The 12,482-nt window shown below is 48.6% G+C and overlaps 1 protein-coding gene across 1 annotated transcript; it reads right to left on the reverse strand.

The window, feature by feature from the left end:
* Window positions 1-2,260: 2,260 nt before the first annotated feature.
* LOC104160001 (transmembrane protein 108-like) lies at window positions 2,261-9,668 on the reverse strand (the record flags this gene model as incomplete). Its single annotated transcript, XM_009698051.1, has 2 exons — window positions 9,499-9,668; window positions 2,261-3,370 (listed from the first exon to the last, which is right to left on the reverse strand). Coding segments are annotated over exons 1-2 (1,123 nt in total), but the record flags the coding sequence as incomplete, so codon positions are not given.
* Between the last annotated feature and the right edge of the window lie 2,814 nt (window positions 9,669-12,482).

A 12,482-nucleotide genomic window follows, 5' to 3' on the forward strand; every position in this document is an offset into this window, starting at 1 on the left:
CACCCCACACTGCATACCCCATACCACACTCCCCACTCCCCACACCTCACACCATGCACCGCACAGCCCATGTGCCTCTTTGTAAAAGTGCCTTAGGTTGTTATAACTCCTTTTTCTTCTCCTACAGGAATAACCTCTGCCTGTACAACAGCATTTATCACGGCATAGTTTAAAGAGCATAACTTTGGGATGAAAGCAATTCCCTAGGCACTTCAGCCAGATCAAAAAACAAAAAAATCTGCCTGCCTCTATTCATTCCCACTCTGAAATACTTCTGAGGATCTCCAGATTTTAAAAGGAGAGGCCCACTGAAGCCCATCCTCAGAAATCTAGTCCTGAAAGCAGGGCTTAAATATTTGAATCACTGAAACACTCAGTTGTATTAGAGCCAGTATAGATAATTTTCAAAGTAACATTTGCCTTTTTAAAAAAATGTGGCTTACAAATACAAGAAACAGAGTAGGCTCAGACATATGAACACATACTGTTATGGCACATATGGTAAGAAGAAAAGTTTAAATACCCCTGTTTAACGAATAGTGGGTTAGAAGTCCTGCCAACAGAGTCTTCATATTGTTATTGTTAATAACTCTCATTAGTTACTAGCTGGTGTATGGCATACTGCAGGCAGAGACACACACCAGTTTACACACTGGTTATGCTCCCTATGCTTGTGTTGTATGCTGCTATATTTTGTGTTTTGTACTTGGACGCCTTCTATCCAGATCGGCTTGCTTTCTGAATATCAGCCCAAAACATAATGCTTGGAAGAATTTATCTGACCCTCTATTTCTACCGATGGATAGCCGAGGCACTGATCATCAAATACCGCTCTCTCCCATCGTGTGTTTGTTATAGCCCAATTTCTCCTCTCCACCTTTGGCAGAAGGATGTACGCACACTTCTGCTTTGTTTGCTCGTTATTTGGGTTGTCCACCTCTCAGGTTTAAGCTTCCCTCTCGCTGGTGGCTTTAACCACGTCAGCGCTGGCAGAACGGACGGTCCCAGCCGTACAAATCTGCCGGGCAGCGCTGGGCCAGGCCAGGCACTGGCGGCTGCTGGAAGGGCCAGTGCGGATCCCGCTCCGCGGCTCTATCCCTGCAGCCGCCCCTGGTCCGGAGCTCATCTGACCTTGCCAGGAGCGGAGCACCACAGAGCAAAATGAATTATTTTGGGGCCACTCGAACAATCTGGAAGTGTCTCAGGGAGGTGTGAGGGCGGGAGGAGAGGGGCAGGCCCAGGCGGCTGCACCTCAGAGAGGCCGGGAGAGAGCGGCACCGGCCCTTTCGGCAGGAGTCAGCGGGGTGCGAGGCTGGGTCAGCTCGTCCGGCCTTGTCCTCCGTACAGCCTGTAGCTGTAAATAACAGAATTAATACTCTGCATTGTTGGCGGCCGCCCTTTTCTGTTTCCTCAGGCAGCAAAAGGCTGGGAAATGTTTGGGTTTGTTTCACTCCAGACAGACCAGCACAATCACAGCCCACAACAGTGAAACCCCACAGAAAACGTTGTCCCACCGTGCTGATTTGTAACCCAGCTAAGGAGGGGACACCCCAGCACCCACTCACAAGCTTTCTCGGAATTTCTCGCGTGTTTTTTTGTAACTGAGTCAAACGAGGAGACCTCAAGGCAGCTCTGGGAACCCAGCCTGCCCTGGTCCCGCGGGTGGCCAGGGCTTCAGACTCTCCCTGCTCCCTCGGCAGCGGCAAAGTCAGAGTTACACTGGAGGAAACCACCACTTTGGTTATCAGACTTTAAAATTCTGACAGTTCACGAACTGCCTGCAAGGAGATATTTGATCGCGCTGGAAAACGGGTGTTTCCTAAGGTATTACTCATTACAACCGTCATTAATCCTTTGGGTCAGCGGTGGGATTTTTAAATTCAATGCCAGGGCACCGTATAGCGGTTCCTAGATTAAAGACTTGTACAATTTTTGATCACCAGCTTAAACACCTTGAAGTAAAGCCGCTTCACCTTCTAGAGTTGTTCGGCCTTGTGTTACGTCCCCAAGTGGAGGGCCCAAGAAGCCTAAGTGATTTCTAACAGCAACAGAGCCAAGCGCGCTTTGAGTGCAGACATCCTAGCCCTGCATTTTGAAGCTGAGCACTTTGGACTGTGAATGTGATCTCTGTCTAGTGATTGCTTCCCATTCATCTCAAGCCGCCCTGCCTCTGTTAGCTCTCCACCGGGTCCCTGAATCATGGGCTGAAATCTGAATTTTAAGGAAAGAGAAAGCAAAAATAAAGCAGCAATTAACTTACAACATGAGGATATAGGTACGCTGATAGCCAGAATGATCCAGGCAATGTCCATCTTGCTGAGACAGATGGTTGCTCTGTGCTGGGGTTTGTCCCCCTCGGTGACATGGGAGATGTTCCCTTGCACCCCGGGTTTCCAGGTCCCGGCAGGAACCAGTCTGTTTAGGAAGTTCCCGGTGGCGGTGGAGCCAGCTGTGGAAATGGAGCCGGACAACCTCGTGGCAGGCGCTGCGGAGAGAGCGCTGCCCAGCAAGGTCGCGTTAGTCACCGGGCCGTGCTGCGTTGGAGCGGGGCCCTCGGGGTCTCCCGCTGCCGGGGAGGAGATGCTGACATCGAAACTGGTCTGAACCGAGTGACCCGCTGCTGCTGTTGCGGATCCAGGGCCAGCAAACAGAGGGACATTTGTACTGAGATTCAAGGTTACCCAAGAGTTGTTTTTGCTCAGCATATCCCATACGCCGTAGTGGGTGGGTTTAAAAGGCACCGACACTGCTTCAGGATCAGTTGATGGCCCAGCAGTTGTGGTGGCAAAATCTGCCTCCTGCACTAGCTCGGCCCCGTCCCCTCGCTCTGCTTCCCTAAGGCTTCCCGAGGCGTGGCGGTGGGGAGAAGGGTCTGTCTGTGTAGTTCTTGCCAGCCCCGTGCCATTCGGGTTGCTGGCCGATGCGGTCTGGGACTGAAAGGGGTGGTCTGTGAAAGGGCTCCTCAGGGCAGGGAAGGGAGAGTGCAGGGTGGTCTTTAGGTAAGGCTCCGAGGACTCTGTGAAGTTGCCTTTGAAGACCTGGAATATTTTCCCCTTGGGGCGAGTCTGTCCCGAGTACAAAGCACTCTGGTTGTATAAATGATACGTTTCCTTTTTGCCGACGCGAGGGTCGCTCGCTCGCTTTTGCCCAGTGGAAGGGGTTTTCTCCGCCAGGCTGACGGGATGGGGGATGGCGCGAGCGGACGTGGGAAGGGGCTCTGTCGCGTGGTGGTCTTTGTGGCGAGGTGGTGTTCCCATGGCTGTGGCGGTAGTAGTGTCCATCGGGAAGCCCTGAGAGGAGGAGACAGTGGGAGACAGTACCTGAACAGAAAACACCAGCTCTTCTGTCAGTGCCAAGATCAGTAGAACACCTGGAAGGAAAAAAAAAACACAGAGAGAGGGTGAGACACCGGGGAGGGACCAGCGGACAGGGAACGGCACGGCTTGGACGTCTGGCAGGAAGGAATACCATCCACGTTCTGCAGAAGGACAGAAGAGTTAGCATCCAACTTTGTCGGCTTCTCTGAGAAAGGAGGAAGAGAAAGGAAAATCCACAGGGGCTGGGGTGGCCTTGTGGCCGTGGGAGCGGTGAGGTGGGAACGGGAAGGTGGCAGGGAACCTCTGCAGCAAAGGGAGAGAGGAGCTTGGGGTATGGGCTCAGGCTTTGAAGCGCCACAGGCAGGTGATTTCCCCGCAGAAGCCACAAAGCATCCTACTCTTTAGGTGTCGAAACAAAAGACGTTTTCAATTTCCTTTTGGCCAGGAGGCCTCTAGAGAATGTCCGCATCATTATGGGGAACCTTAGTCTGCTCGTTCTTTTGGCTGTAAAATCCTAAATTTGGCTGCCTCCAGCCTTGGATGCCATTAAGCAATCTGGTTTTTGAGAGAGCAGCTGCTCAGCCCTTGCCGAAAATTAGGTCAAGAAGGGATGTCTGATCAGAGGGCTTCCTGGGTTATATATGCTGTCCTTTACTTAGCAACTTTGGAAGATCTAGTCACTTATTTTAGAGTATGAAATGGGGAAAATCTCCAAATGTTAAAAATGAACAAGAAAAAAGAGCTATCGTGGCCATTTAAAAAAGCCATGTGATTGTTAGGGGTCTGACTCAAATCTAGCACAACCGCCCTTCGCACCCATATACAAATGTTTGGTTGTAACCTGTTCTCTGCTCACAGGAGCTGTGGGATTTGACAGTGTGAAATTTGCCTCCCGCCACCCTCTGTAGCGCACAGCATTTTATGAGGTGCCCGATTCTCACTGCTGGGAACATCAATTCTTCCATTTATTCCTAGTCCGGATAATGGACACGGGCAGCTGCAGTAGCATAAGCCTCCCCGGGATGCAGGGCTAACACACTGTGAGTTAGCGTGACCTGCAGGGACCACATCAATCACACGTCAACGTTTCCATATGTTGAAGCTGTCGAGTGTGACGTGGATCTCTGCCCACTAGGAAGCACACGGAATAAATCCATCTTGCACGGTCCACCGAGCATCCTCAGCTGGCCCCAGCAGCACTGTGCTAGTGCAAATTTCAACCAGCGGTGTCAAGGTGAAAAAAGTTGTCACAGTCTTAACGAATCAGGGAGACGAGTTCTTCAAAGCTGCAGGATTCCAAACTGGGCAATGACCACCTTCCAGCCAAGACGGCGGAGCACCTTCCTGCCCCCTTCTCCACCCTTCCCAGGCTTGCCAGCTCTCTCTGTGAGCATCCTTATGCCATTAATTCTACCCTACTTGGAAATATCTGTTATGGGCACCAGCAGGAAAGGAAGACAGAGGCTTGGAAGAACGAAAGCGGATCTCTGATTAGGTGTCTCCTGGGCCCCAGGGCTCTGTTGCAGGTTGGGCAGATGCAAACGCCATGAACTATGTTTATTCTGAATCCTGTGCACCACTCACACCCATTCGCAAGCAGTGCAATACAGGTAGCAAAAACTCACCAAAGGAGCAGTGCCTGTTCCTCTTACCCAGCTAACTGCTCTGCTTTCATCACTGACCATCATTTCTGGACCACAACGGCGCAGAGCTCTGCAACCAACAACAGTCACCTCATCTTGCCCCCAGCAGCCTCTTGGTACTTCACAGAGTGTCCAGAAGATGAAAACCCTGACTGGATAACGTAGTGAGAGCCAACTACAAGCAATGCACTTTCCACTGCCTGATGCTAAAATTGGCTCTTGGTTTGTTTTTTTTTTTAATTTCTGAAATAAATATCTCTGCCAAATAAACCATCATCTGGGATACTGTGTCCCAGTTCCTAGCCAGCCACAGACAATATGCTCTTAGCAGAACACCTAGTCAAAGACAAAAACATAAGTCTGTACACTGAGATGCAACCAGGAGAGCAGATCGTGCTGTACTCGTGGAGCATCACTCTTGGAAACGAAAGGCAGGAGTTATCTCCACATTTTTGGCAGCATTTATTCTGAGGTCAAGGTCAAAGCAGATATTCTAGTGTCCATATGGCTAATATTTCATGCCAAGACAAGTTGCTGCCGCAGAACAAATTCAAAGAGGAAAGGATGACAATTTATTTTGGATTTGGTGTGTGGAGATAATGTTTCAGGAACCTTTAGGCCTACTGTTCTGAGCACACAAGATAAAGTGCACTGGCAGATCTTACAAGACGCTAGATTATAATGATGGTAATGCCTGCTAAAATTTTTCGATGTTCTTGGCGTAACTACTTTCTCTCACACCTCACCTGCAGAAGAACATGTCTATTGGGTTAATGTTTTTCTCCAGGATATTCCTTAAGGAACAAGGAAGCCGTCGGCTTTTCTGCATATTGTGCCCTGGGGTTAGAAACCCTGCTCTTTGGCTAAAAACCTACCTAATATCCATCTCCGCTTCTTGAAATACTGATAAATCAGCAGCCTGCTGCGATAAAGATTTATAATCTCTCTGGGGCAGTCTGTTGTGGTAGGAGGTCACCACACATCAGGCACGGGAAGCCAGATGCACTTAGCTAGTACCTTTAGGTGGCTTGTGAAGTATGAATAATTATTCAAAGGAAATACTACGTCAGAAGTAATTTATCGGGCAATAAACAATAAGCCCCATGACATTTGGCTGTCTCAGGCTGTGGCAGTCAGGTTTTGCTCATCTGCTAGACTCCCTTTAACAGCCTCTGCAGAGCCACTGTGGCCCCACAAGCTACAGCTTCTTAGGGCTTTTTTTTACTGGTTGAATGGACCACAGTAACTCCTTCGGGTACTCATCTGTACCCCTAACTACTGAAAAAATACTCAGCTTAGTAGATCATTGTAAAAATAGCCAGTGCTCTATATTTAGGGAGAACCAGCTGATAATAAGGGCTTCACAGTGGGCTTCGCTGGCCCTTTTAAATGGAATAAATTTGCTTTATAATTGATCAACAGCCAACTGGAAAGCAAAAGTAAAGCTGGAATTGATATTTTCAGATGCTCTGCATCATCACCTAACATGCTCGGGCTGGATCTGTGGTGACCCAATTGCCCAGAGCTCCCGCTTACTTTTTTATCACTTGTGGATATGCAACGTCTTACAAAGTGGAACTCTTATTGAGGTCCCTGCTATTACACCGCCCTGTTTGGACACTTTGGCTTAAGCCGAGGAAAATGATATTCTGAATTTCTCTACTAAGGCACAGGAGGCATTTGTCACAGAAACGGACTTAAATGACCCCTTCAAATTTCTTCCCTTCCCAACCTCTCTCTCTGCTTCACAAAGGCACCCGCGCTGAGAAGAGGGCCGTGGTGGGTACGCCGCCAATCGGCCCCACGTGCCCCAGTTGACCCTCCATCAGACTACCACTGAAAGGAAATCTCCTGGTTGCTATCAAGTTGTCACGGCCAAAGTTTGGATATCCCAGGTGAGATGGTACATAGCAGATGTTCCTGGTCAGTTCAAAGCGCAGTCCTGCAGCCCTTTACCAAAATCCTTCAGTTTTGGCTGCCTAAGACTCTTAGGACTGATCTTACTTGGAGCGTGAGCCCTCTGAGGTCAGGACTGGCGGGCCTTACTATCTGCCGGCGTGATGGTAATGCAGACTGATGGAAGCACATTATAGCAAATAATAATAATTAACTGTATTTTCAAAGGTCAGTTCACACCATTAAGTTTTTTCACAAAGGGCCATTTCTAAGGTATAGGAGCTCATGCTCAGCAGGGGTCAAACTGGTTAGGCTTTTAAATGCTGTGTGTCAAATTCCCACATTTGGACTCTAATTTTATGACTACATTAAAACCATTCAACGCTAATGAGAAGGCTGATGGACCTGACGTCTCCGCGGTGTGAACTGTGTCATCCTGTGGTCTTGCATAGCGCACCAAGAAGGGAATATTAAGCACTGAATGAATTAACTCAAGGATGAAGCACAGCAGAGTGACAGCAGGGTGGGCGCAGAGTGTACCGATGTGCATTTAGCCATAAAACTCCTTCCTGACAACATGGTGCAATGGTTCAAATCTCAACAGGAGCTCCCTGCGGTGCTTCTTCCCATCGCACACTCACACAAGGAGTCCCGAAGTGGTGTGCACAGTTGTGTACGTGAAGAAAATGAAGGAGTTCCTTTACAGCAATGTTTTAAAAGGCTGCGATTGATGTCCTCAGCAAGTCTCAGAAAAGTTGGGGCTTAGGAACATTTTGCTTTTCCAAACTATGAAATCCACAGGGTCCTACCGTTTGGGAACTTCCTCACGACCCCTTTATTTGCACGCAGGAGGCAGAACTGTCTCCCTCCAAACCAGAAAAAACAAAGCGATTTGGGCCCCAGCAGCTGACCTTCTTTGACTTTTATCTCCAGGCCTGGGGAGTCCCCGCTAGGAGCCAGTGCCCTGGCATAAGACAACATCAAAAGGCTTCATTTAGGAGTTAAAACTGCCTGGCGCTGCCTTCATTTAGGAGTTAATATTGCTGGGACACTTGATGGGCACTTAGAGGACAGCCTTTTTGCATGACATGGCAGAGCAGGCGTCTGGCCGTCGAGTCAGCTCACGGGTTCGGTCTCCCCGAGCACCCCCTTTAAACAACACAAATTTACGTAACTTCTGATCTAAAGCCTGCGGAAAGCTTCCCAACGACTTTAGCGGGCTTTGGACCAAGTCCTAATTGCCAGAGATACAATGGAAACTTCTGAGCTGCACATTTGCATTTTCTACAGCAAACAAATGTGCGCAATGAGCTCAGTCTGGTGTTTGACCCCTTCTGGCCTCTGCTACCTTGGACCTGGCAGCAAGACAAACAGAGTCACCCTGAGCAGTACCTGGCAAACATTTCTGCTCCAGGAAGAGCTTTTTGTGCGGAGACCTACCGCCGGACTCATTATTTCAGCTGCCGTGGGCGAGGGAAGCAAAGGGAGGGAGCCATCCTACAAAGGACCATTATCTATGGACCCAGAGCTTGGGCGCGCAGGGGCAGTCTATGGGATGCTGAAGTCTCTCGGTGTATCTAACAGTCTTGACTTACTAACAGTGAGAGAAGGTTGTGCAAAACCCCGTCAGAGCAACAGCAATGTTATTGCAATGAAAGCTTTCTTCACGACACTATTAACTTCTCACGTGTCTCTCGTAAAACCTAAAATGTTACGGGGAGCAAAATGAATCTCTAATAGACGGAAATTGTGCAGAAAGTACACATTATTACTTTTGTTATGGCCATTTTTGTTGCGGTCATTTCTTTGTCATCTGTCAAAGTAATATGATTTTCACTCACAATAAAGCAGCCTTTGTACAAACAAAGAGTTAAGCAAATTTCATCTCCATGGTCGGTGGCAGAACTGAGCGAAGAAAAAGTAGGTTGCTCTGCGTAGACAAATTTCTCTTCCCTGCCTGTCTATCAGTCACTGTCATGCCAGAACTCCCAGATGTTAACTTACAAGTTATTGTCTGTTTTCCCTTATAAGCATTAGACAGAGCAATCAACCCCAACTTCGTCACACAAGGTATTAATTTGGTAAAACGCAGGGAACGCGACACACAGAGTAACATCAGCTCTATTCGCAGTAACAGAAAACAGCGGCAGCAGAAGCTCTGGACATCCCACGTACAAACACAAAGTAAGCAGCACTCGCTGACGCTCCCTGTGCAACAACAGTAACGGTAGCCACCGTTTTCATGTGGCAAGGCGTCCTGGTCCTTTAACGACCTAAAAACCACTGCAGAACGCTGTTATTGCCTCTAAGATGTACTTCCATCACAGACTTTGAGAGAGTAAGCCAGTAAATCAAAATGAATTTCTGGTGCCCCAGGGAGTTCAACAGGACCGTGTCGTGCAGCCGCAGAGCCGGCAGCTCCCAATTCATTCTCGCGCTGCACTAGAGACCTGCAGATACTACGGGAATAGGTGCTTTAGAAACGCTTCAGATCCCCTAGTCAGCTAAATATATACAGACACCCGAGCTGTTGAACCTCGTGAAAAGGCTCGCTGACAATCTAGGACAACAGTAATTACCAAGAGGAGGGTAATAAACAGAGAGAGCCTGACTCTAGCTGCTTGTTCAAGGTAATCACTTACCTGAAAAGAACATTTGGACTTGTCAGCAGACATCCTCACCTGCTCACATCGCACAGATTTGGAAGCCGCATCCCTCAGCAGAAAAAGGAAAAAAACGTATCTTCTCCCTAAGGAGGCAGCTGAGCTGCACGCAGGGAGTTGCTGTTATTGTTGGAAGCGGTTTGGAGGAATGAGGAGAGAGGCAGCCCCGGCAGGCGTGTCTGGCGGGGCTGCGCAGCGAGAGGGCTCGCTCCTCTACAGAGTTCCTTCGCAACTGCAAGGCAGGATTACTGACCGAGCCAGTCCCCCTCTCTGCCAGCAGATCGAAGGGCTGCTTGGTATTCCAGCTTGGTTTCCCATCAAGTCCAGATACAGTTTGTCTGACACGGGTCTATTCAGATGCCAGAGGATTGCTGGCAGTTCTCGTTTTCTGGGAACAAAACAGCAACAAGCACCCCAGCTGCACGCCCTTGTGAGGCTGTTCAGTCCCCGTTTCGAGGCAGAGTGCCCTCCCTCCGGCACCGCCGCTCGCTTTTTGTGTGTGGATGGATTTTACAGATCTACCTCCTGCTTCTGTACCTCCACCTGACTTGCCACTTTGTTCACTTATCTCTAAGGATACTAATATTCCCGTCAGAGGAAAATAGGGGGAATGAAATAGTGATCATCTTCTCTCCCTCTCCTTCCCTGGCATCGAAACGCGCGTTCTGTATTTTATTCTTCACTCCTCAGTGGTGAATGGGCAATTTCTGCTTTGTAACCAGAAAGAAGTCCACAGATCCTGTGATTCCTAAAGCCATAATCCTGCCTCCCTTCTTCCATTTCTTCTTTTCTCTGTTTCTCTCCTTCTCTCCAGCACAGCTGGCTGGCTGGGAGAACTCACCGCCCGGGGAGCACAAAGCTGTGCCCTCTGCAGCCAACTACCCACGCCTCAAAGGGCACGGGGAAACGGTAAGAGAGCAACAAGTCGGGGGCTTCTTGAGAGCAGCGAGGAGCCCCCAGGAGTCCGAGGGCAATCCCCACGGCTCAGCCTCCGGTTCAGAGTCTCTGGTGTATCCAGGGCTGCTGCAACAGCCCGAGCAGTTTGTTATACAGCCTCCTCACCAAATTAATTCCTCCTATTTTGCTAGAGAGAAAAGCCAGTTCCTTCTTCTCTCTTATCCTACCAGGTGAGAAGATCTTCCTTTTTTTCAGGCCTTGGATACAAGCATGTTGCAGCCAGACTTCTTTTTCGACGCTGTGGCCAAATCAGAAGGGAATGATGCTGTGACAATAGGTTTGAGGTTCGGCAGCACTGACGGCTATGGGGCCTCCGACAGTGACCCCAGCACTGATTTTTGGGGACTGAAGTCCCTACCAGGAAGGCTAGGCGGGTGGATATATTATATCACAAGGCTATTTTACCCCTAGTTACACAAACTCTTGTTTTCACAGCCATGATCATTTCATGGAGAACACGGAAAGACAGAGTAGAAATAATAAGCTTAAATCTGCTTTGCATTTTTGTGCTCTTGTGCTGATGCTCCTTTTCTCCCTGCCATTCACACTTCACTTTTCACCCTTACTGTTTCCACTCTCAAGGTTTTTCTAAAGAAAGATATTTAGTGAGTTATAAAAAAAAAAAAAATTGGTCTTTACAAATATCAGCTTGTTTAGCAGTTTCTAGAACTCAGGGCTGATTAAGAGCTTGCTGCTGAAACAATGATTTAGCACAAAGCTGCAGCTGGCGTAACAAGAGAACCATGCCACGTATTTTAACCTTTGCTGGAGGATTTGCCACATCTGTAAGTAGTAACTCACTACAGATTTCTTCCCTGGGTGCTGTCATGGATGGAAACATATGGCTCAAACCTGCAGAGACCGGCGTCTGGAATTTCAGATGAAAACTCGTCATAAGGACAGAGGCTCTGTGCGTTCCCTCGTCCAAAATGACGTGGAACAAACCAAAAATAATTTTAAAAGCACATGAGTGTTTCTTGGTCTGACAGCTCCCCCCCCACACACATACAAAGCTTGTCCAGCCCCAGCTTTGCGAACGCACATCCCTTCCTTTCCAGCCTCTACTTGGCAGCAGTTTTTGTTGGCAGGATGCTGTTGCCAGGGGAGACAGAAAGGATGTGCAGCTGGCTTTTCTTTCACCTGCACTTCGTGCTGCTGATCCTATTTATGTTACTGCAGAACCTTTGGCTTTTAAGAGACCTAGCGTCAATGTCAGCAGACCTTTTGAAGCGTTTTGACAATGACACAAATAGCCGTAGCCTCTGATGCAAAGCTTAAAATAGGATCTTGTGAAAGGGAGGATGTAGTTGGTGTCACAGATGCTGACTCAAGCAAGGGTATCCATTTCACAAGCGGCAATAAGAAGGGGGAAAGGAGAATTCAAAGCCATCTTCAAAAGGTTTCTGACGACTCCCCAAAACGGTGAGTAACTTCAGACACGTAAAAGTTGCAGGCTTAGTCTAAGGTAGCCGTGGCTCTCACAGGCAACTCAGCCCATCCACAGATTGATTAGTACCCCAGAGAGCCATTACCAAAAGAGGTCACACTGAGGATGATGAGCTTTACCTAGATGTCCAGCTTTCAGGTGACGAAAATTAGGGGAGAGGAATCCCACCTCGTATCCTTCTATCTATTTAGGTGGCATCATCATAAAGCAAACCAAGGATTTGGTTAGTACAATAAAGGGATAAATAAAAGTGATATTTGAAAAGGTGAAATGTAGTCTCTATATTGCGGTACTTCCCAGGAGAGGAAATCCCACTGCTTTGGACATTCAGAGCCAGTTTCAACTGAACACCAAGCAATAAGCCTTAGAGAGCAACGCTCCGTTGGTACGAAGAGTGGACTAGAGCAAGGCCTGGCAACCCTTCCACAACAAGGTAGCAGGAGGCATTTTTCTTTCCTGTATTAGAGGGAAGGTGAGCAAGCGCTAATTCAGCTGAAGCTGGGAGCTGCTGCCTCTCAAAAAACCAGCGTGCCACTGATCAGCCGCACCTGACCCCGGC

This window comes from Cariama cristata, unplaced genomic scaffold (assembly GCF_000690535.1).
Source record: "Cariama cristata isolate BGI_N322 unplaced genomic scaffold, ASM69053v1 scaffold294, whole genome shotgun sequence".
Taxonomy (NCBI): domain Eukaryota; kingdom Metazoa; phylum Chordata; class Aves; order Cariamiformes; family Cariamidae; genus Cariama; species Cariama cristata.